Consider the following 21,892-nt stretch of genomic DNA (forward strand, 5'->3'; position numbering starts at 1 on the left):
GCAGTTCAGTGTGTTAACTTAATATCAGTACACACCATTTTAGAACTGCTGCAAGCTCTGCAGCAGATAACAACATTTTTGGTTTATATGGTATGTTTTAGATGTTCCTATAGGAAAAATTGGTACTTCTGACGTTTAAAAGATGCTAATAAAACTGTGTGTTAATTCAATGCCAGTGCTGTTTTAGCTTATTAAAAGTTTTCATTATGTGTTTGAAATTGCATGACTGATAACTGCTCAATGTTTTGTGTATGAAAAAGTTAGAGCTTTGCTTAACTTGTTTTTGCAAAACCAAGATTTGCAGTATCTGAAATTATTATAGTTTGATAAATTACTGTGGTAACTAACTGCACTAGACCGAAACTTACTCTCAATTTAAAATCATGTGAATCCATATAGAGAGAAAAGCGGGTATGTTAATCCATTGTCATAGTGTACTGCCTGCATAATGAATATGCTCATCCTTTAATGTGCATTAATTTTTCCAGCCTGGAAGCTACTGATTTATCCTGGAGAGCTGAGTTACTTCCAGCCACCAAGGTAAGTATTGTACATAACTTGTAGGAGGGAGAGGTGCTTCGTGGGGTAGTTGATTGTCATGGGAGAAGGATCTGTTCTGTTTACAGCATTGGAACATGCAGTGTTATTCCAGAGGAAGGGGTACAAGAGGTGGATGTCTGGGAATGGGCAAGGGGAAAGCTAAGGGGTATGTTTGGTAATGGCTTTTCTTTTTCTTGTTTTTTCCTTTTTTCCTTTCTTTTTTTTTTTCCTTTTAAAAATTTTTTTTTAAAGGTCGTAATACTGAAACTTCAGGACTATCCGTCCTTGTCGCACATTGTCATTCAGGTACCACCCACAGTTGGCAATAAGGTAAAAAAAAAAAGAAATGCAGAAGTTGCTTGCTTAGTGTGTTCATAGCTTTCAAATGCTATGACAGAAAGAAAAGGAAGTATGTTAAACATGTGCTAAGTTCCTTTGAGAAACCATAGACCTACACTCCAGTGTGGTTTGAAGGTAACTTTGTTATCTTCTGAAAGCTCAGAAACATTTTCATTTGGTAAAATACCATATGCAAGGCATGAGTAGTACTTGAGAAACATACAAAGCAACAGTTCTCAAACCAGTTCATGTTGGAGATCATGATGATGTTCTTCCTTGTTTTTCTTAACATTCTGGTTGCATTCCTGAATATTTATCTCTTTGAACAGTCAATTCTTTTATTCATGGTAGTGGAGAATGCTGTAGATAATTGAAGACACCACGTATGGATTCTGGGGAGCATGGTACAGATACCTCTGCAAGCTCTGACACCACAAATAATGTGGTAGACTGAGCTGTGCAGGGTTTGATAGTTCTGCATCTCACAGATGAGTTGGGTATCTTTGCATCAAGGCCTCTCAGGATCCCAGTAAGAAAGAGGGACACTTGCAGTGAATCTAAGGAGACACTGTGTCTTACCCTGCTGGGTTTGGCAGGCCTTTCTAGTTAGTCCTGAGAATGGCAGAACATGGAACTTGAATTTAAAGTTTAAGTAGATCTGACATTCCTTTCTGCCACACAAATACACTCTCTGTGTCTGTGGTGTAATAATCCATGAACCAAGAAATTATTCACAGCTGAAGTGATTATAATGCTCATCTATCTTCAGATAGTTGTGACAGAGACACCTTGCAGTTAAATTAGTAATATACAACGTTCTGGATAAGCAAAGGTAGAAGAGAGATCACTTGTGAAATGTAACCTGCTAAATTGCAGTCCAGTGTTGAATCTTGGAAACTGCTTTAAAAAGTAAACAAATGCTGCATTTACAATGGGATGGAAAATAATTTTCAAGTGAACTAAATACTCAGTAGAGATGGTACAACTCATACCTGCTGGATACTTTCGTTTGCTTTTGCATGCTTAAACTTCAGGAGACAAACTAAAGGTTCTTTTTGCTTAGGAAAGTGTATCCAGAGTTTGGACAAGTCACTCTCCTTTGCAACACCCCCATGCCCCCCAAAAATGATGTACCTGAGAAGGAGGGATGTGAATTGGATTCTAGTCCTTCTCAGCTGTTTGAATAGCCTTTTGAAGGCTGTTGCAAATGTGTGAGAGCTAGAGCAACCTGGAAGTCATACTTAATCTACCCAAACTTGTACAGTTGTGTACAGGAACAAGCTACCTGCCAGTCCCTATCAGTGGAGTGTGGAGAGGTGGCTTTACAGTACTTGTGTCCTGGAGTCTGCCTGAGCCTGTGAATATAGAATTTGGCAGGTGCAAAGGCTTTGTAGTCTTGTGCTTGGTTTAGATCTGTATTTAATATCCTGAATTGCAGTATACTTTGGACTGCGAATTCTTCAAAGAGGATTCCAGAACAGTACAGCTTCCTGTAACACATCTTTTTTCATTTGGTAAGTATAGCGTATTACTTTTGGAAAAAGCCCTGTAAAACTGATATTACTAACACTTGGATAATACATTTGCCTAAAAATTCCAATTTTTGGTGGGCTTTGTTTTTACTAAAGTTAATACTGCTTTTGTTAGTAACAGACAAAAAAATAAGAAATGTGGGGGTTTTGACTAACATACAGAAGCACATAAGTCTCCTGGAAAAAAATAATATGAAGATGTAGTGAGTTCTCAAATAATTTTATCTAATACGTGAAAATAATACATCCTTTACAGGGCTTTCTTCAAGCAAAATTCTATTAAATTCAACTGGCTTACTTTACAATGTACAGCTCCAGCACTTTAACCAAGTAAGAATACTACTTAATTTTTTTAAGGTAATGCAACCACTGTTTGGAGAATGTGATTTATTTTTTTTTATGTTCTAGATATATCAAGCGTTCAAAATTTATATAGACAGCCACTGCCAGTCACTCAAAGGTAAATATAAGTCTTCTGAAGTATAAGTTTATAAAACAAAGCTTGTTGAAAATTCTGAAGACTGAAGCTGGTGGAAACAAAAGTCCTCTCATGCAATGGGGTCTAGGCAGTACTGTTATCTGCTCAAATGTTTCTGCTAGTATCTCTAACTTTCCACTTTTTGTTAAGGATAGCTTAAAGAAAATGTGGAATTAGTCCTCGTATGTTTGTCTTACTTCCCAGCAAAGGGAAGTTGAACTTTCAGCAGGATTCCGCATTATGTTGGAAGTGTTTCTCAAGAATAGCACATTTTGGCTATGATTTTTATTTGCTAATTATGGGACTGAAATTTGAACATTGAGCTACATAAGCTTAAACAGAATGGGATGCTAAAGGACTTTGTTTAAAAAAAAAAAAAAAAAGTGATGGATTTATTAGCCTGAGTTTGCAGCTTTGTGTTGAAAACAAGAAGTTTTCTCATAACTGTCCTGCCTTTAAATATTAATGTCTTGCTGTCTTGTTCTGTAACAGTGTTAGTTAAAAAAAATGCCTTTTTTGTTCAATGCTAACTGCACTGATCTGTATTGCAATGTCAATTGCAATGTAACTGCAAGCCCAGTGATTCTGTGTAGTGATCTATATACCACCTCTGTTTTACTTGCATTTTAGTCTTTGGAGACAGTTGCTACATCTTGTTCTTCATTAATTTTATATTTTTAAATCTCTTCCATTTCAGAAAGAAAACCTAGTGTTTACAGACTTCATATACCCTGGTCACATGAAGACTCAATAATGGTAGCAAAGTAAGAACTTTAACAATTATAACTTCTTGATATGTTTTTGAAGAATGTTTGCATCCTGTTGTGGTAATATTTCTGATATGAGACAACTTCTCCAGTCTTAAGTGTTTGGCTTCTGCATCTTTTCCTCACGTAGCTTTCTGCCCTTGTTGACAAAGTTGTTTTGACTTTTCCTCAGAATAATATCTACTAATTGTTTGTTTAATAGTTCTCACTAATTTTCTTGAAAAGGAAGTCAGATTTGCTAGTCTGAAATTCTCAGCCTGACCTTTGACCCCCTCATGAGCAGGGATAGAGGCTGCTCTGGATGCTGGCTTCTACCTGTAACCCTCAGTTTTAATCACACAGCAGCCCGAACTTGCTTCAGCAGCATAGTCTTGACAAAATCAAATGATATGGCTGGAGATATGTGTCACTCATGAATTGCAGTTGAACAACCTGACTTTTAGATGGTTGGAAAACTGTCTTCCTTGTTTATTTTAGAGGCTTTAAGGATACCTCCCTATTTTTTTGCCTGTATTTTCTAACAATGTAATACTTGCAGGAAACTGAATTGTATTCTTGAGAATCTGTCCTTGCCTTTATTGTCACTTGTGTTCTGTGAGGCAGTGTGTACGCTAATGCTAAACGTGTCTGTTTTCATTAGTGCTGCCCCTTGATAGTTCAGAGGACAGTGGATTGAGAATGTTACATGATTCTTTGTGATAGGATAAACAAGTTTGTTACACTATTTTGCTCATAGCTTGTAGTAATACTCGGTGTACTAGTTCTGCTTTATGTGCACTTGTTGAAGACTAAGGCATATTTGGCTTTTTTTGATTATAAGAACAACAATTACCAATTAAGTTGCTGTTTCAGAGTTCCGTCTTTTACTGAGATTTCTGCAAAACTGCATATTGCTCAGCCTCAGAATGACAACAGGGTTCCAGAGTTAAATATTTACTCTTCCTCAGACTGTCAGTATGAAGTGAGTAACACAAATTTATTTTATAGCTAGTTTGCATTGCTGTATAATTTTTGCATAATTCAGTCTTTTAAAACATGTAGCTAATTAATCAAAACAAATACTGCGCAAGTCTAAAGGTGGACTGTTTGGTCTTTTTGTAAACATAGTGCATGTTACAACTATTTTGCAACAGCTGGAGTAATATTGAAAGTTGGACTCTCATTGCTAAGCAAAACTTTAAAGTATTTGTTTTTAAAAAGCCAGCAGTAAGCTGTTGTACATTTTAGTTATGGGATTGCTGTATTCTAATACTTAGTTTGGCTTCTTAAAAATAAAAGTATTTTGTACTTATGCTTACCACTGTACAAAATAGTAAAATATTTGGTTTTTTTATCAAGGTAATTCTGAAGACGTCACTTTTACAGATTCTTGGACAAGTAAGAAAACCTTCTAGTACTAGATTTTTTTTTTTTGTCAGTAGCATCTATAGAAGTTTTCCCTTCCTCCCTTCCCTACTATGGCACTTCATATTCCTTCCTGATGCCAAGAGGAACGCTGTTCAATGATCGTTTAAAACCTTGTCACTTGGCAAGGCATCCCATCCAGATAAATGTCAGACCTCAGTTTTCAGAGGAGTAGAAAAGCACTCTAGCTCTAAAGAGCTATTGTAAACGTTGAGCATTTGGCTTTGTGGTTAGCCAAATATCTGAAAGGGATAACCCTGTAGGTCACTGTCACTTTCTCACCCGATGAGTCAGTAGTGTTAAAACTTTAAAATACACTTGACATCAACTAAAAGTTGGGGGGGGGGGAAGTCTAAGGGGATCCATATGCTCCTTTTCAACAACTTTTCTTTGATTATCAATGAAGAATACATTTCAACATTGGTATCAGTAAAAATAGACTAGCCATCTGCAGCTTTCTGATTCTAAACAGTAACTAATTTGCCAGCACCTAAGTGTAGTGCTAGACTATTACTGGCAAGTTTCTCTATTTGAATGTATGCATTTATATCAATGATTTTGCATTTTGTTATAATTTTAAAAGAATTTCTGTGCTATTATATATTAATTGGATATCCCTTTATGACTTGGGACAGTGGAAACCAATTAACACACACATGAAATTTGCTTCCAAAAATTCTTTGCCCGAAAGCCTGTATAACTATATGCAGGTTTTGCTTGGAAAGTGTCCTTTCACTTCATTTATTTTACCGAAACCCCATTAACATGCTGCTGCATTCTTTTCATATTTGTCTTGACTGGGAAAAAAACCAGTCATTTAGGATTTGGTCATTTATCAAAACACCTTTGGTTGGCTATTTATGACAGATCCAAGTATTTTCCATATGTAAGGTTAATAGCTAATGGTGCTTATCAAATACTTATGCATCAAAATGAGAAACTATTTGAAGCTTTCTTAAAAGATTTTCCAATCACATTATCATGCTGGTTTCATGATATTTGTTTGTGATTATATATATATATATATATATGTTATCCTTATATCCTTGTCTTTCAGATAATAAGGTTCCATGCTGGTGCTTTTCCTGTCTATGTTGTTTCTAATATTCTTCTTACTTATGGAGGACAATTGAGCACATTGATATCAACAGGTAGCTTTCTCAGGTTTTTTTTTTTCTTCTGTCACAAGTGTTTTTAAAGAAATTACTATCAAGTGTAATGTTGAAAGACTAGCTAGTTGTAATTTTTTTTTAAGCTAAGTATCATTGAACTTCTCCAAGTACTTGGATCTGTGCTTTTCAGTTTCAGTTTTTCTTTACTGGTAGTTCTCCAAGGTTGTACTGTAGCAGAATATTTCCTTATTTTACTCTGCAGTACCTTCTTGTGAATGATTGCTGTTGCACAGTATTCTAGATTCAAGAGAAATCTGCTTAAAAATACATGTAAAAGTTTAAAATACATTGTTAATATGCACAAAGCACTTGATTTCTTGCATGAAGATGAGATTTGCAGACTAACTTCTAGACATGCTGTTTGTAACAAATTCCTTAATCTCTCTAGAAGTTTGTGTCATGTTACCTCAGTATGAGTGATCCAGCTAATAAGGGCCTCGATGATGAAGTATCCTGACTTATAGTACTGTTATAAGACATAGTTATCTTGTTTTGAAGTAAACTTTCAAACCTTTGTCTGAATTTACATTTTTTGTGTATCTTCTTTGTTAAAGTTCATGACAAAATAATAACTGTAGATGCTTTCTGTTCTTGATTCTAGGGCAGTGTTCAGACTTTTCCCTTGAACTAGTTAGGACAGCAAAACCCTACAAAGTAGAACCTCTTATAAGCATCGTTGTGTTTCTGCAGGGGTGAGTTTCCATAACTTGTTTGTTTAAAGCAGATTCCAAAACAGAAGTTTCAGAAAAACTATTGGTGGGGAGGAATATTATCTGTAATCATTGTGAGCACCTAACTGTGATTTTGTTTGAAAGGCTGTAGTAGGAGGAATAGTTGATATATATCTTAGTGTAACAGCAATTGGAAGTGATACGTAATACTGCTTTCATGTCTTTGGCAGGTTTCACTGGTTTAGAGTGATATGGGAATCGTTGTCACTACCAGAGGTGGATGCTGCTGCACTGAGTAGTCAGGATGCGTGGTTCCCCCTTGTGTCCTTGATTCTATTTCTTTTTGGGACAGGCATTGCCTACTGGAGTGGAGTATTTTTCTCTACATCTCTGAGACTCATCTCTTCATTATGGTTAGCTCTGATTAGGTAAAACAACATTATACTATACAGTTATGCTCTTTTAGATGACTGTGACTCTGTCAACTTGCTTCAATGAGAATGCTTGGGCAGATTGAATTCTGCAATATACTTGATTTGGTTTTTTTGCCATCTAGGTTTGTCAGTGTTAAGTACTAATGAAGTGTGAGGACTGCCTCGTATTCCTTATTCCACAGCTCCAAAAGGGAACATAAATGGCTTTCCTGTTTCCGTCACCAGCTGTTATAAAGGTTTTCAGTTTGGTTTTGAGGAAAGCTTGTTGGGGAAAAGAAAGCAACCGAACTATACCCTTTTCAGCAGCTCAAAAAAAAATTTATATATTTAGAAAAGGAACTATAAGCATTGCAATCCATTCCTCATTGTTCATGTTGGATAAACTACATTAAAAAATGCAAACAGGTTTGTAAAACAAAAACTTCTTGGATGTTAATTTCACTCTACAAGACTGATGAATTTTATAGATTGTGTCTAAGAACACTGGAATGTTTTTACTTTTACAGATGAGTATTCAAACATGAAAGTGGGTTTAAAAAAAGGAAGTAAGATAAAGAGATTTTGAAAGAGTAAATTAGTAAATTGGATAACATGCTTAGCTATTTTAATGGTTTGACTTCTGATGCTAGTAACAGTCCTCAGCTAGCTTTGGGCCAGCTCTCTGTCTTCAGAAGGTTTGTTGGGATGCCCTTTACTCAGAAAATATCTCCCAAATGAACTCTCTCTTTTCATCACTAGCATTTCTGGTCTTATTCTACCAAATAATAGCGGTGGTATCAGCTGTTTCTTCTCAGCCATTTTGTTTATAAATTACAGTGGGTGCTTCAGTATTAGTTTTAAGTGACAAAGTGATGAACTTACAAGTTTTGAAACTACCCTCACTAAACGTTTAAGGGTTTTGGCTCAGTTCGTACTCTTTTCATTAACACTTTTGATTTCCTGCAAACCCTGAGAATGTCTCAGGCAGAGGCAGGAAAGTAAGATTTTGTGTGCCTGCCTGCAAGTCAGCTGGGTCATTTTCAGTTCTAGTGCCTTACACAGTCTTAATAATATGATGATACTTGTTCTCTTGGGCTGAACAGAAGAACTTAGTGACTGATGCAGATCTACAGTTAGCATTATGTAATGCTTTATGTGCACCAATGTATCCTTTATGTTTCCCCAAATGAAGTAAAAATAATACATTAGTTACAGACTATATTCTAGAAGATGTAAGATTGTTTTGTAGGTTCATTTGACAAGAAAATTTTGGTGGGTTTTGGGTTGTTTTTGTTTTGTTTTTTTTCAAAGTAGCTTATGTAGCAGTTGTTAATATATATTAAAATTTGTCTAACTTTTTTTTCCCCAGGGTTTAATCAATATTTAGGAGCATTTTATTCTTTTTGGTCATTCACAAAACAGAATTATTCTTTGATCTCTGTAGTTTTGATGTTGTTACAAGAGTATAACAGCAGTTTTGTCTTTTTTTTAGACCTACTGTACTTCAAAAAGATAAGTTGATTACACCCAGAAGATTCTGCGGGGTGTTATCCCTTGCTTTGGTTAGCTGGACCACTTGTGGTGCATTTGCTGTATTAATTATTTATCTTCAATATTTGTTTAAGGTACTGAAAGGCTAAACATTTTGAACTTGTAACTGAATTCAAAATTTTGTATGCTTTGAATTAACCCCATGTTAAAAGCAAAAATACAGATTACCATTTTTCATACTTAAAAGAAATGTTATTATTTGCATACTTGAAATAGATCTTTTTTAACTTATCAGACTCTCACAGTTTTGTAATCTTTAGAATTATTTCGTTCTTTTGATAATGCATTTTCCAAAGAAATGTAGTCCCATATGCCCACTACAATAATGCATATAACTGTAATTTTTAACTTATGGATAAGTAATGTTATAAAATCAAAGACTGACAACTCCCTTGAAGAGAAACTAGCAAAGGGAGGGCTTGGAATGTTCTGTCGAATACTTTTGATCTTTAAAGACTTTTCAGAAATCTTTATGGAGTAAAAGGAAAGAGGGTGGATATATTGTAGAATTAGGATAGTCTTACTGTATGTCTATTCTGATCCCTTGGCTAGTGGCACAAAGATCCATATTTAGTCCCTGCCATTCAGTTTCCATGGTCTTCCTTGCATCAGAGCATCTGACTTACCTGATTCACCCTATGGTTATATAGCTGCCAAATCAGCTACTATACTTAGCTGCTAGGGAAGCATTGGAGCGTACATCTGGGAGTAGGGGAACAAAGCAGAGCAGCTTACAGACGGTCTGAAGTAGGTAGGTGGCAGGTGAAAGCACAGCCTGACGAACAGGTCTACCTCTAACTGAACTCCCTGTGACATAAGGTTACCCTGTGAAGGACGTTCCCATGCTGACATTACTCCCCCTTCTGCAGTAAGTCTCTGATGTGGGACTTTTCCGATGTGGCTTGTTTATGGGTTTCTGCAGAAAGTGAAATAGAACTGAATTAGCAGGAGGAGGTGAGGAATAGGCAGATTTTCCACTCTTTATTCTCTGTCAAGCACAGTGGAAGGGGGAGAAAGCAAGCAGAGCAGCATAAGTTTTCCCTCTGTACTTTGAAATCTTTCCTTAAGGGAGCACTTTGGATGCTGCTGATGATAAAGGCAGAGGGAGTTCTTGCATTGCAGCTCCATTGGGGGCCCTAGAATCATCTGGCTATAAAAAAAGGGTCAAAAATATTTTTTTTCTTGTATACTACAGCTCTCTTGCGAAGAAACGTTACTAAAGAAGCTGAACTGTCTGTATTACAGGTTATAAAACTACATGTGAGTGTAAGAGCAGAACAAAACATGCTTAATGGGGTGAGTCTTATTCCTGCTTCTAGTCAAAATTGTGACCAAAAATTGTTTGGCAAACCTATGCATAATGAATTGTTATTGTCTTCTCTTGGTAGTGTTAGGTCATGCTGTGATGACTGGATGGCACTTACTGTGTGCATGATGTGCCCTGGCTTTTTCTTCACAAGTAGCCTGTTCCATCACATATGACTATCATGTTCACTGTTCAAGATCACTGTAGTGTGAACTTGTCTGAAGTTCATTTAAGAATAAAACTTAGTCTCTGAATACATACAGAGCAATAGTTTTTGTCTAAATTTTGGTATGTGATCACGCATGCCTTATCTAAAGAAACAAATTTAATTTCTAGATAATAATCTATATGACAGGTAAATATTTTTTTCCAGATAGGTAGAGTGGAGTTTAGGGGTTTTTTTTAATCAGGTGATGACATATGTGATTTATTAGATGGATGTGGACTGAGACTGCAGTAAATTGTGAGCTGTTTTAAAAGGAGTAACAAAGCATTGGGTTTCATGCATTGTGAACTTTTTTCAATTAATTTAAGGTATAAGATCCAAGATGTGAGCATGTGTGGATACAAGCAGATAATAACTACCTGTTCTTTTTTGCAAACATAGTTAAAAAAGCAGCCTGCCAGAAGTTGTTGTTGACAGTTTTCTTTGGGGTTCTTTGAGTGGTTTTTGTGTGTTTAGTCTTAAATCCTCTCCTCTCTCTCCTCTTTTCATCTCTGTATTTCCTCCCACCACCCCCCCCACCACCCCGGTCATTGGAAGTTAGCATCTGCCAACTCATTAATTTATCTTTGTTATTTATTCCTATAGCTAATGTTTTACTCCCAGTTGTATTACCTCCTGTGTCTTTTTCCATGAACCATCATCTGTGATTTCACCCACATGCCTTATTACACCTTTTATTCTGTTCTTCCTCCTTCCAGGAACTCCATTTCTTATCACTGCATTGGTGTCAGGGCATCTCCAATCTCTGTCCCTTTCCTCGAAAGACATATAAACTATTAGTGTAAGAGAAACTTCTGGTTAAATCTAGATGCTTTAAAATGGAGCTATTTAACTTTGCTTTTGATGGCTTTTTTGAGAGATAAATTGCAAGTTTTCGTCTTAAATCAGAGCTGGTATGATACTGTTTTTCCTTCCTCCTCCCCCAGCATGGGTTCTTACAAGCCTGTGCGTGTTTTTATGACTTTTACCTTTTATTTTCAGGGTTTAGACCACTCGAAAGAAACTTCACAGAACTCCATTATACACACAATCAAAAACCAGAGTTCGATGGACAGTACCTCAAAAGCAACACAATCTCTTTCCAACAATACAATTGCTGAAGCTGTTAACAGTCTTAAGATGCATGTTACAATTCTCAATTTATTCACATGGATTGTGCTGCTCAACTTGCCATCTTTAATTTATTGGTTAAAAAATCTCAGGTAACTTCTTAAATTTCCAGTAAGGTGGAAGAAAAGGATATGAACCTTTTGAAGATAGTAAAAATTACAAATGTTTGACTCTCTACATTACTAGCTACCTTATAGTATCAAAGACTTCTGTTACTTAGAATTGTTTTTTCTATGCAATCTGGTTTATGTTATGGTATAATGTCCCAGCTGCTGGCTGGGGCTAAACCACAACATATAAGTAGGTGTTAAATGAATCAGTGATATGCTGAAGGAAGTAATGATTCAGAAAGGATTTAAAATCAGTCTGTGATGCCATATACATTTCATGTATGTTGTTTGTTATCAGCACATGCTTGTTCCCAACTTGGACTTTATTTCTTAGCCTAGTTTAGAAGTAACATGCTTTTAAAACCTTTTTTTGCAGGTACAATGTTAGACTTGATCCTGATCCGTGTAGATCTACAGCTATTGTCCTTGTATGCATTTTAGAAATTCTCATGAATTCAAGTACTTCTGAAGTGAAATCAAGGTACTGTAGTCTAATCCCCAGTTCTTGTTTTCCTGCTTCTTTCTTACTACTTCCATTTGTGTGGTAAAACTTAATTTATGCTGCACAGACATGTAATTGTTCAGCCTACGTAGAGATTCATAAACTTGTATGGTTAAATCTTAAAGACTGGGTAAAATGCGTGCAAATTCCCAGTAGTTCAGCTAAGCGGAGCAAATCACTGGTATTTACCACATGGACTTAAATGGTTGCATAAAGACTTCTTTAACTGTGACTTTGAATGAAAAAGTTTATTGAATCTTTTCAAATGTTACAGAATCCTAATGCATTTAGCAATTATTGTCAGCAAGTTACAAGAAAAGTGAATTCTAAGCTATTGTAGTTATGTTCTTGTCACTCCCCCTTATGGGCACACTTGTGGAAATGTAACTTGTTTTCTACTGGATTAAGAAGTTTTGAGCACTTAGTTTTGCTGACAGGTAGAGTATTTCTTGTTCAAATATAACATTAGTGCCTCAGGAAAGACAGTGAATAATAACCAATGTAGTCTGTCCTCTTGACTGGTACCTGTTAACTCAAATGATCTAAACCATTAAATCTTTCTTCATTATAGAGAACTTAATTCTAAATTAATATAAGAATATTTTAAAATGACATTTTATTAGCCATTTTGAATAATTGCCTTTGCTTACACATCAGTTGGTTTTGCCCATTACACCTATTTGTTCTGACTTTGAACAAATCCTTGAAATCTATAAATTATTTTTCAAAAGAAAGTGAAATATGGCATTTGCCTACCTTCTGCATGTATGGCTACAAAAATGGCAATTTTCTTCTTTATATTCTTACAGTAAACTCTTGAAGATCGCATCCAAGGTTCCACTCCCTTTGTCTGTTGCAATGTTGGCCTTTGGACGAATGCATTTATACAAAATACCACACTTTGTAACCTTATCTCTTCTTCTACATGTGCTGTGTTGTGTTGTGTAACATTTGTTATACATAGGAAGAACAGTGCAGCTGAGAAACTTGACGCCGGAGATGGGAAAATTTCAGCAAAGAAATGCCTAGATTACTATCATCAGTAGTTTACATGATGTGGGAAAGAGGACAGAGCTGTGACTACTTTATGAAAAATTCATGGTTCTGTTCATGTTGCTTAGAAAGTTTTTCATGGTGTTTATTTCCTGACTGTGAAAATTAAGTGGATTAACTATGTGTGGGTGTAAGCACATAAATCATACTAGTGTAACATCTCAGTACTCTGTTTGCCTTGTAGACACTTTGATATTTTACTACACTTCTTTGTTGAAACAGACTTTTTTTACTCACTAGGCTATACAGTGTGTATGTTCTGAACTTGCATCTCTTGCAGTTCTAAATTATGCTGGTTAAGACTCAATACATTTTAAGCACACTGTGACTATCACAAAAACTACACAGCCAAGTATTCTTTTAATCATTTGATGCCACATTTAAAAGCTGCCACAGTTGTGTCTAGACAAACTAGAATGTACTGCTTCTATAGAACTGTTATTTCTATCAAATCCTTTGTTCAATCAGTATGAGTTGAACATTTGTGAGATTATTGAAAGTCTTATACATTTTACTTTTTGTGAGAGTGAGAAAACAATATTCTGTGTAGCTTTCTATTCAGGAAGGATACCAGCAGATTCACAAACAATTTGCTGTAATGTTGTTGTAAAACATTGCCAGTTTTCTCTGGAATTTTGTCAATTCTGAAATTACTCCTTGGACCTTGTCCAGATGTAGAAGCTAGCAAGTGCTGAGGTATGGTTTGAGCTTCCAGTGCAGTTGCTGTACCACACTGCTTCCAGGTAGACAAGGCAGGTTTCTTTCCTATTGTAGATGGAGAATCAACCATCTTGTAATAAATGTCCATACCTGAAATTAATATGGAATAGTTACAACACTGTAAATTCACGCCCTGCCATGCAGTGCTAACTTCCTCATGTGGACAAGCTCTTAGTAATAGTGGGAAATAGTGACCATAATTATTAGTTCTGTATAAAGTATTATCTTAGTGCCTAGATGCTACAGTGACTGCCATTATAACAAAGCCTAAAATAGCTGTGCATAAGGAATTCTGTCCCCTGGGTATGTGTTTTGCCAACAGAAGAAATCTCAGTAGCCATTAGGTTAAAATGATGTATTGATTCTGTGTAGAGATGAGCCTACTACTTGTTTCAGTTAGCTGTGTCCACTCTGTCAGAGATGCCTGTTGTCTTCATATGGAAATAACAGACTAGCTCAGTCATATGAATAATAAGAGGAAATCTGCTACCCACAGTCAATCAAGTAGATTCTTGATACAGTAGTGCAGCCAGCCTGACTCATTAATTTTATCGTATCTCATTAATCTTGCCTAAAGTGCCTCAGTTAGTTCTGCCATGTTGTTAGGGTCAATTCATTTGAGCTGGCTGGAAAGACTTAATTCACACAGCAACTTTCCAGCATGAAGGGCAAATGTGAAGTAAGCACATGTTTTGTCCACGTATATCCAAGTCAGCAGTTCAAGTTATCAGTAAGTCATTAAAACTGCTTTAACACTGAGTAAGGCTATTGTAGTTAAACCACTGTCACTGCTATCAGTAATCTATGTGCTGGTATTCTAGTCTTAACCTTTTTTTTAAAAAGTTTAAATTATACATAGTGTATGTAAATCAGAAAAGTTACTTCAATAGATTATATCTTGATTTTTTTTAATCAAATGTATGCTACAGTATATGTATATAAGATAATTTGCGTGTCTAAATATACTTGTAGCTAAATCCACCAGTTGGTTTAACCTAAAAATTGCTGTTCAGACCTAGGAGAATAGAGTAGTTTTTCCTACTTTCAAATGGCTGTGAATGAAAGATGGTGGCAGAACTGCATTGGGGCTGGTAAAAGGCAGTCCGTGAAATGTGCAAGATCTGACTTTGTGGAAAATCTTCCTTGGCCTTCATGGTCCTTTTGGCTTACTATTGTATTTTACTTATGATTTTGTTTTACCATCCTAATGGGCTCTTTATGGACAAATCCATTTGTTGGAGCTGTTGATGGAATAAAATAATAATCACAATAAGGAGAGCAAACGGTCTCTGCATATAGTAGCTTTGATAGCTTCCAAAATCTGCCACAATGTGAAATTTACTGAATTACAGCTGCATAGAAAAACACCATTTTTTTTCCATTAAATGGTATTTTTGAAGCTGGGAATTGTATTGATAGTTGTTATGACTCTTCATGAAATGGGTTACAGAATCTTGCATAGATTCCTACCTGTTTTTCAAGTTGGAGGTAGGAGTAGGTATAATCCTGAGTCTGAGATCCCAGATGACAGAGTTTATCACATCTCCCTCAATGCTGTCTTTTTTCAGAGGTGATCTACCTTCACTGGAGGAAGGAGGGGAAGTCTTACTGCTGCTTTGGCTTTAGAGATATTCTCTGTCATTTGCTAGATGAAAACTGTTCTGAGATGTGCATCTGGATCTTGCAGTGATTGTGGATTTCAGCTGTGTGAGAGATTAGGTGTCTAATCCCAACTAGGTTTTTCTATATAATCAGTAGAAAGGGATAGGATTAGAACAACTCCAGAGAACAATTCATCCTACACTAAGTGAGGATGAATTATCCTACTTGCCGTTCTGAAAAAGGACAAGATGTTATAACAGTCTAAAATTGTTTTTCAGGTAAAATACAATGATTGTTTGTTGTTACTTGTGGAGAAGAGGCTTCTGTTATGTGAATCTCTAGTTCTGCCACTGTTCACAATTATAAACTCAGCAGAAATGTAGGCTAACCCAATATAAATACTTTTAATTGCATGTATGAGGAAGTGTAAATACTACTGAAATACCCTGTATTATGAGTAGGCTGCATTTATAAAAGAGCTTTTGGCAAATATATTGTAATGTCTCTTAGTACCTTTAAATTAAAATTCTAGTTTATTCTTCAATTTTAGATTATCTAGACTGTGTGGGAGAAAATCAAGACACAAATTAACTTGTAATGGATTAGACCTCTGCTCTTTAAGGGAAGGTTTCTATTAACAAGCGAACCCAAATTCTGTTGTTACCTCCTTTTTCAGAAGTTGAGGTATTAATTTTGGAAAACAACTGTTCTTCATACATGTGGATGTTCACCACATTTAGATGGAGATTATGCCACACAATGAAGCATTTAAGTCAAAATTAAGCCCCCATTTTTTGGTTTGTGCCTCAGGATGCATTCAAAAGAAGAACTGTTTGTGTGGTGCTCTTCTAATATTTTTTATAAGCTGTCAGAAACAGAATAAAGAAACAGGGTAAGAACCTAGCATACCAAATGTCACTAATTTTAGGTACAGTATAGATGTACGGCAGAATCTTTCTTTGACGGGGAGATTTAATGAGAAGCTTTTAGTGACATCTCCATACCTTGAATTGCTCTTGGGGTCTATAATCTTTTCTAGTTCATATGGATATGATCAAACATATGTTCCCGATAATCTTGTCATGCTGCAATCATAGTAGCTATACTTGTAGCTAACAGTTCATACAAGGTCTATATTTGTCTGGTAAAGAAAAACTGTTACCTCTTAACTGGAATTACCAAATGTACCTTGAAACTGAATGAATGAGTGTTGTCCAAAGGTGGTATTATCAGTTCTGATTTAAAAGTTGGTTGTGGTATGTCATGTTGCAGCATCCTGTTAAAAGGGGAATTGTTTTTTTGGGGTGGTTTGGTTAGGGTTTATTTTTTGTTTTTTTTAAAAAAAAAAAGCAGTAAGAGGAATTTAAGTTAATATTATTTCTAATATTTAGACTTCTGCTCTGATTTTGGTTTTGAGTAAGCTGATACATGTAGCAATTCATTCCAAAATATTGATTTGCTAAGTTTTAAAACAAAAAAATGAATAACATAATGAAACCCTAAACAGTGTAGGAGTCATACATTGCAGAAGACATAGAAACTGCCTGTATGTCTAAGTGAACTTTTCAACTATAACCTAATTGGGCTACCTTTAAAGTCAGTGTTTAAAAAAATAACATGTATTAATACTTAAAAAAACCCAAAAAGCATTGTTGCATACGTCAACATTTGACACGAAGTCTAATTTGGCATGCGTTTGCCAGTAACAAGGTTATGAAGGTTACTTGACTCTTTCTGAAATCTGATACATCTCGTTTTAAGCTTTGACAGGACAGAATAAAGTTGATCATGTGCCTGTGAATAAATGTAAACATTTGAGAAGCTTTCATGTGATCAAGTTTATTTCAATATCGCAATGAGTGTGTTTAGACTTTTGTCTTATTTATACTGAGCAAAACCCAGCCATTTACAGACCTTCAATACTCTGAATTACTGAAAATGGTTTTGTGAGCAGTTACAGTGTCTGTACAGTAATCGTGCTGCTGTTTTAGGTCACTAAGCTAGTAGAAAATTGTTTAGCTGTAAAATAGACTAAATTCTTAATGCTTGTTTTCTATTTCATGATGAATGTTAGTCACTTAATTTACAGCTTTGACTTTTTACATCTCTTTTTTTTTTTTTTCTGGGAGATAATCAAGCTAGCTTTTATAAGCACTTAGCACTGTACTGTAAAAGGTTTTAAAACTTTCATCACCATTCCTTTAAGGGAGACATACTTTTGTCACCAAAGCTACATGCTGCTCTTATATACCTCTGGAAATGTGTGCCAGTGAATGACAATAGAAAACAGATTCATTTTTATGTTAAAGTAAAATAGTTTTTTTACCTTTTTTAGAGCCAGAACTTTAAGCTAATATTCATAATAGAATCCTTAAAATCTCTAGAACTTTATTTGAAAATCTTTTATAAATGTATTTTCTGATGTATATTCTAATTTATGGGAGAATGTATTCAGGCTTTTAATCACTCCTTTATCTTAAAGCTTAAATAAAATCTATAAACTTCATCTTGTTAATAAACATTTACTGCTTTTAAAAATAAATTTTAAGCATTTACGGAGAAAATTCTGTAGCTCTTACTTGAGCAAATCTGCCCAGCACCTCAATTTTTCAGGTATCTAAGCATGTAACTTCCTCAAGTATGTGCTTATTGCCTTGTAGCATGAAAACCTGAGTCAAAGCTGTGGTGTTTTGACTTGAATTTTGCTTAAGATTTAGAGTCTCATTCTGCATTCTTAAATTCAGACAGATTTTGCTACTCATGCTGTCATAAACAAATCTTGTAAGCACGGCCTCTCGACAGTTATTGGCAGGTTGCGGTCTAGATTCTGTAGGAATCTGCGTGGTATTAGAGCTAATTTTGTGTGTATAAAAGTCAAGAATGGCACACACAAACTTGTTATTTTGTGGCACATCATTCCAGTTCTTCCTTCCGTACACAGGTACTCTTGGTTTGCAGTATCCTTCCACTGCAGTACAAAACATAATGTTCACAGTAATAGTAGGCACCGTGACTGACCTAGCAAAGATACACAGCAGCTGTCCTGTAGGCTGTTGTTCTAGTGAAGTTTTGCATGTTTGAAATACCAGCAAAGACTTTTTTTCCCTCCAACTTAAATAATTTCAGGATAAATATATTAAGCATCAAATGTGCAAGTGTGGTGATTTTTAGTTTTATAAAATGGTAAGTGCACTATTTTGGGATCAGCTCAGGCTTCAGTATTGTCCACTTGTGTCACTTTGAGCATGAAAACAGTATTTGAGACTGAGACACCTGACAACGGAAATATTTTACAGAAGTCCTCAAGTAGATGTGACATATATAATTAGAGTGCCACACCAAAATTGAAATGTGAAATTCCTCACTGTGACTTTAGACTTGTAGCTTTCTAGAGAAAAAAATAATTAAAAAAAAAATACTGTGCCTTAAACCAGTAAATGAATACACTCTAACTGTAGCCTCTGGACTTCTGTAGCCTTATATTTGATTTTTGAAGTTGACCAAAAATATTTGTGTGGATCATACTGAAACTTGATTTGGGGAAAATACTTTTTAGAAAATCATTTTGATCCCTTTTTACTATACTTACAGAAATGAGGATTTATGACATGTACAGTATATTTGTGGCTTGGAATCACACCAACCAAAGTCAGAAAGCTTTAGCTGACCTTAATTTCTCAAGTCTTTGTGGCAAAAAGAAAAGTAAGGAAGGAAGACTAGTCTCAGATATCTGTCTCAACTTTGAAGTCTGTGTGTCAAATTCTTTTTAAAAAAATTGTTCTTTAGTTTCTTCTAACTAAAAAATTCCTCTAATGTTTAAGCAAAATATTGTATTTTAGCTATTGTGTATCAATATCTACACCAGTGTGAGAAGAAAACTGGAAGGTGCTTTCTTGGAGTGGGTGGGGTGGTTGGTGATTGGTTGTTTTAAAGCTCCAGAAGTTTGAATAACAAATTTCACTTCTTAGGGAAAATACTTATGTATAAAACCCTGAAAAGTTTGAGGGGATAGTTTATACATTCTGCTCATAATTCATTAAAGAAAACCAGAAATAGTAAAGATCTTAAAATCTTTTTTTTATATATAGTAAAAGGTTTTCTTACGTATATTTTTAATATGAAGAGCTCAGGAAAAGCCACCACTGGTTTTCCTTATATGTCTCTACAGGATTCTTTGGATGTTTTGAACACAATCCCCCAAATTCCCCCCCCCCCCCCCCAGTATTAGCACTAACTAATGTAACACTGGGTCTTGAATAAAGATGCCATATCTCAAAGCTTAGCATTGGACTGTGGATATTTAGATATGCACACAAAATGACTGCATGTCAGCTGATCACAGTAATTGTTTGAAGCAATATAAATCAAAGTCATGAACCTGCTTTTATTGAGAACTAACTTGTACCTGACTGCCACAATGCTGCCGATGCTGTGGCACAACAGATAACATGCAATTTTTTTCTCTGCTACTTCTGTGTTAGTTTAGGACTTTTAGAACCCTCGTTCCAGTCACTGAACTTTCTCTTCTTTCTTTTGTGATGATGTTATTTCAGTAATCCTAGCCATTGTTGATTTCCTAGCTACAGGAATATCCTAGTATTAAAATAATTGAGAGGGCAGAACTACCTTTAAGGCCTTGATATATGATGATTAGTCTAGAAAAATTGTGTAGGCCTACTAACTTGATTCCTTCCTTTTAATTGTTTTTCCAAGCACAAAAACGAACATTGTTGGCCACAATAACTATTTTGGGTAATTGGGAGGTGGGGGGGTGTGTGCTGTTGTTTGGTTTGTTTTGTTAAGAAGACTTAAAACTTTGAGGAACATATTTGTCATCTTCTGGAAAAACCTATTGCTTCACAAGCAACCTATCTTACATGTTTTCAAATCTCCCTCTGTTTTGAGTTCTTACATAGCTACATGGTGTTTTAGGTGGAGCTAACTCTTAATAGATACAGGTTTCTAGAGATGTTGACAGAGTCTTATCTATAAATGTTTGAATAATGCTATAATAAATTATTGTGCTTATTAACGGGTTTATAGCTGAATTCTCAGATACAGTTCACGCAATGTGTGATATGCTTTGGTAAAGTCCTTGTCTTGTGAGATGCTGAGAAAACCTTGGAGAATAGGTATCTTCAGCTAATGTTGAAATTGCTGAAAGCTGAAATCTCAGAATCTTTAAAAACTGTGCTTTTAGATACTGGTACTTTTTTGTTGAAGTTGAGGGCAACTCGAATGGGAGCAATGCTGGGATGTTTGTATTTGGTTTGATAGTTTCCCTGTCTGTAGTGTATACTTCACATTTTTTATTTGTCTTTTTTTTCCTACATGTGCATGATTTAGAGTACACTGTATAGCATATGCTTTACTAAATAAACTCTTCTGTATATTTGTGTATGGTGTTCTAACATGGTTGCATTAGTACAAATGGTTGTAATTCACAAAAAGTGCCACTTACCAGTCATACTCTGTAGAGTGTTGTGAATGTTACCTGTACTTCTGTTGTACAAACATGCTAATGAGTGTTGTGATGAATATTTGCCTTTAGTCTTTGCTCAGATACTCATGTGGAGCAGTTTGGTGCTTTTCCTTCTAACTTGTAATATTTGGGATTCTAAGCAGAAAATAAAAACAGCAAACAAAAGCACTGTGATTAGAGCAGTACTTTGCATAACAGATGCTTTTTTCACATCTTGAGTAGAATACAATAAAGATCATACCTGATGAAGCTTGTCTCGATATCTTATCTCACGCACCTTAGGCTGTTTTACCTGCCTTGCTATCATAAATGGGAATTGCAATAAAGTGGAAAATGTTTGGTGATAATATAGTTTATATAGACACTTATACATATAAAACTTGTTCTACCACTAAACTAATTAGTTTTAAATTTGCCTCATGTTCTAGAACAAGAATCTTACCTTTTCGAAGTAACTTGCATGAAATTGAACAAGGAAAGTTATGAGCGTTTTCAGCTTTAGTGCAATTTAATTCAAATATACACGAATATTACTATGCCATAAGGGCTATAGAATTAGTATAGCCACTTTCAAAAGATTTAGTTTACTGAAGATGTGTTCCTATATGCATAATTTGTCAAGAAAAACCTAGTACTTAAGTTTGGCGGCATTCAAAAGGCAGCACACTGACATGTGGCTTGGAAAGTATTTGTTAAACTAGCTACTGTTCTCAAAGGAGGATGCAATTTTGTCTAATCAGTGTAACTAGACTAGTAGTAGTTTAACATGAATGTCTTCCACTTACATTTGACTTTCACTGAAGGAAAGAGCTATAATGGAATTATTTTTAAAAACCCAACAAAAAAACTCCCAAAACAACACATTAAAATGAGCACTAAGTCTAACCAGACTTTTAGCTCAAGCAGACACTTTT

At 35.4% G+C, this 21,892-nt stretch overlaps 1 protein-coding gene across 3 annotated transcripts in view; it reads left to right on the plus strand.

Annotated features, from left to right (window-relative positions):
* PGAP1 (post-GPI attachment to proteins inositol deacylase 1) overlaps positions 1 to 21,892 on the plus strand; it is a 41,779-nt gene that overhangs the window by 17,603 nt on the left and 2,284 nt on the right. For 2 of the 3 annotated variants that reach the window (XM_054829760.1, XM_054829759.1), the window contains exons 12-26: positions 489 to 540; positions 793 to 870; positions 2,318 to 2,393; positions 2,668 to 2,741; positions 2,820 to 2,871; positions 3,587 to 3,653; positions 4,509 to 4,617; positions 4,995 to 5,033; positions 6,118 to 6,211; positions 6,834 to 6,924; positions 7,134 to 7,331; positions 8,809 to 8,941; positions 10,113 to 10,163; positions 11,381 to 11,601; positions 11,996 to 12,100. In XM_054829760.1, the coding sequence (XP_054685735.1) occupies positions 489 to 540; positions 793 to 870; positions 2,318 to 2,393; positions 2,668 to 2,741; positions 2,820 to 2,871; positions 3,587 to 3,653; positions 4,509 to 4,617; positions 4,995 to 5,033; positions 6,118 to 6,211; positions 6,834 to 6,924; positions 7,134 to 7,331; positions 8,809 to 8,941; positions 10,113 to 10,163; positions 11,381 to 11,601; positions 11,996 to 12,100 (1,440 nt within the window). Of the gene's footprint in view, positions 1 to 488; positions 541 to 792; positions 871 to 2,317; positions 2,394 to 2,667; positions 2,742 to 2,819; positions 2,872 to 3,586; positions 3,654 to 4,508; positions 4,618 to 4,994; positions 5,034 to 6,117; positions 6,212 to 6,833; positions 6,925 to 7,133; positions 7,332 to 8,808; positions 8,942 to 10,112; positions 10,164 to 11,380; positions 11,602 to 11,995; positions 12,101 to 12,930; positions 21,224 to 21,892 lie in introns of those variants that run through there. The other variant, XM_054829758.1, reaches the window with a different exon arrangement.

The sequence above is a fragment of the Grus americana genome, chromosome 6, assembly GCF_028858705.1.
Source record: "Grus americana isolate bGruAme1 chromosome 6, bGruAme1.mat, whole genome shotgun sequence".
Classification (NCBI taxonomy): domain Eukaryota; kingdom Metazoa; phylum Chordata; class Aves; order Gruiformes; family Gruidae; genus Grus; species Grus americana.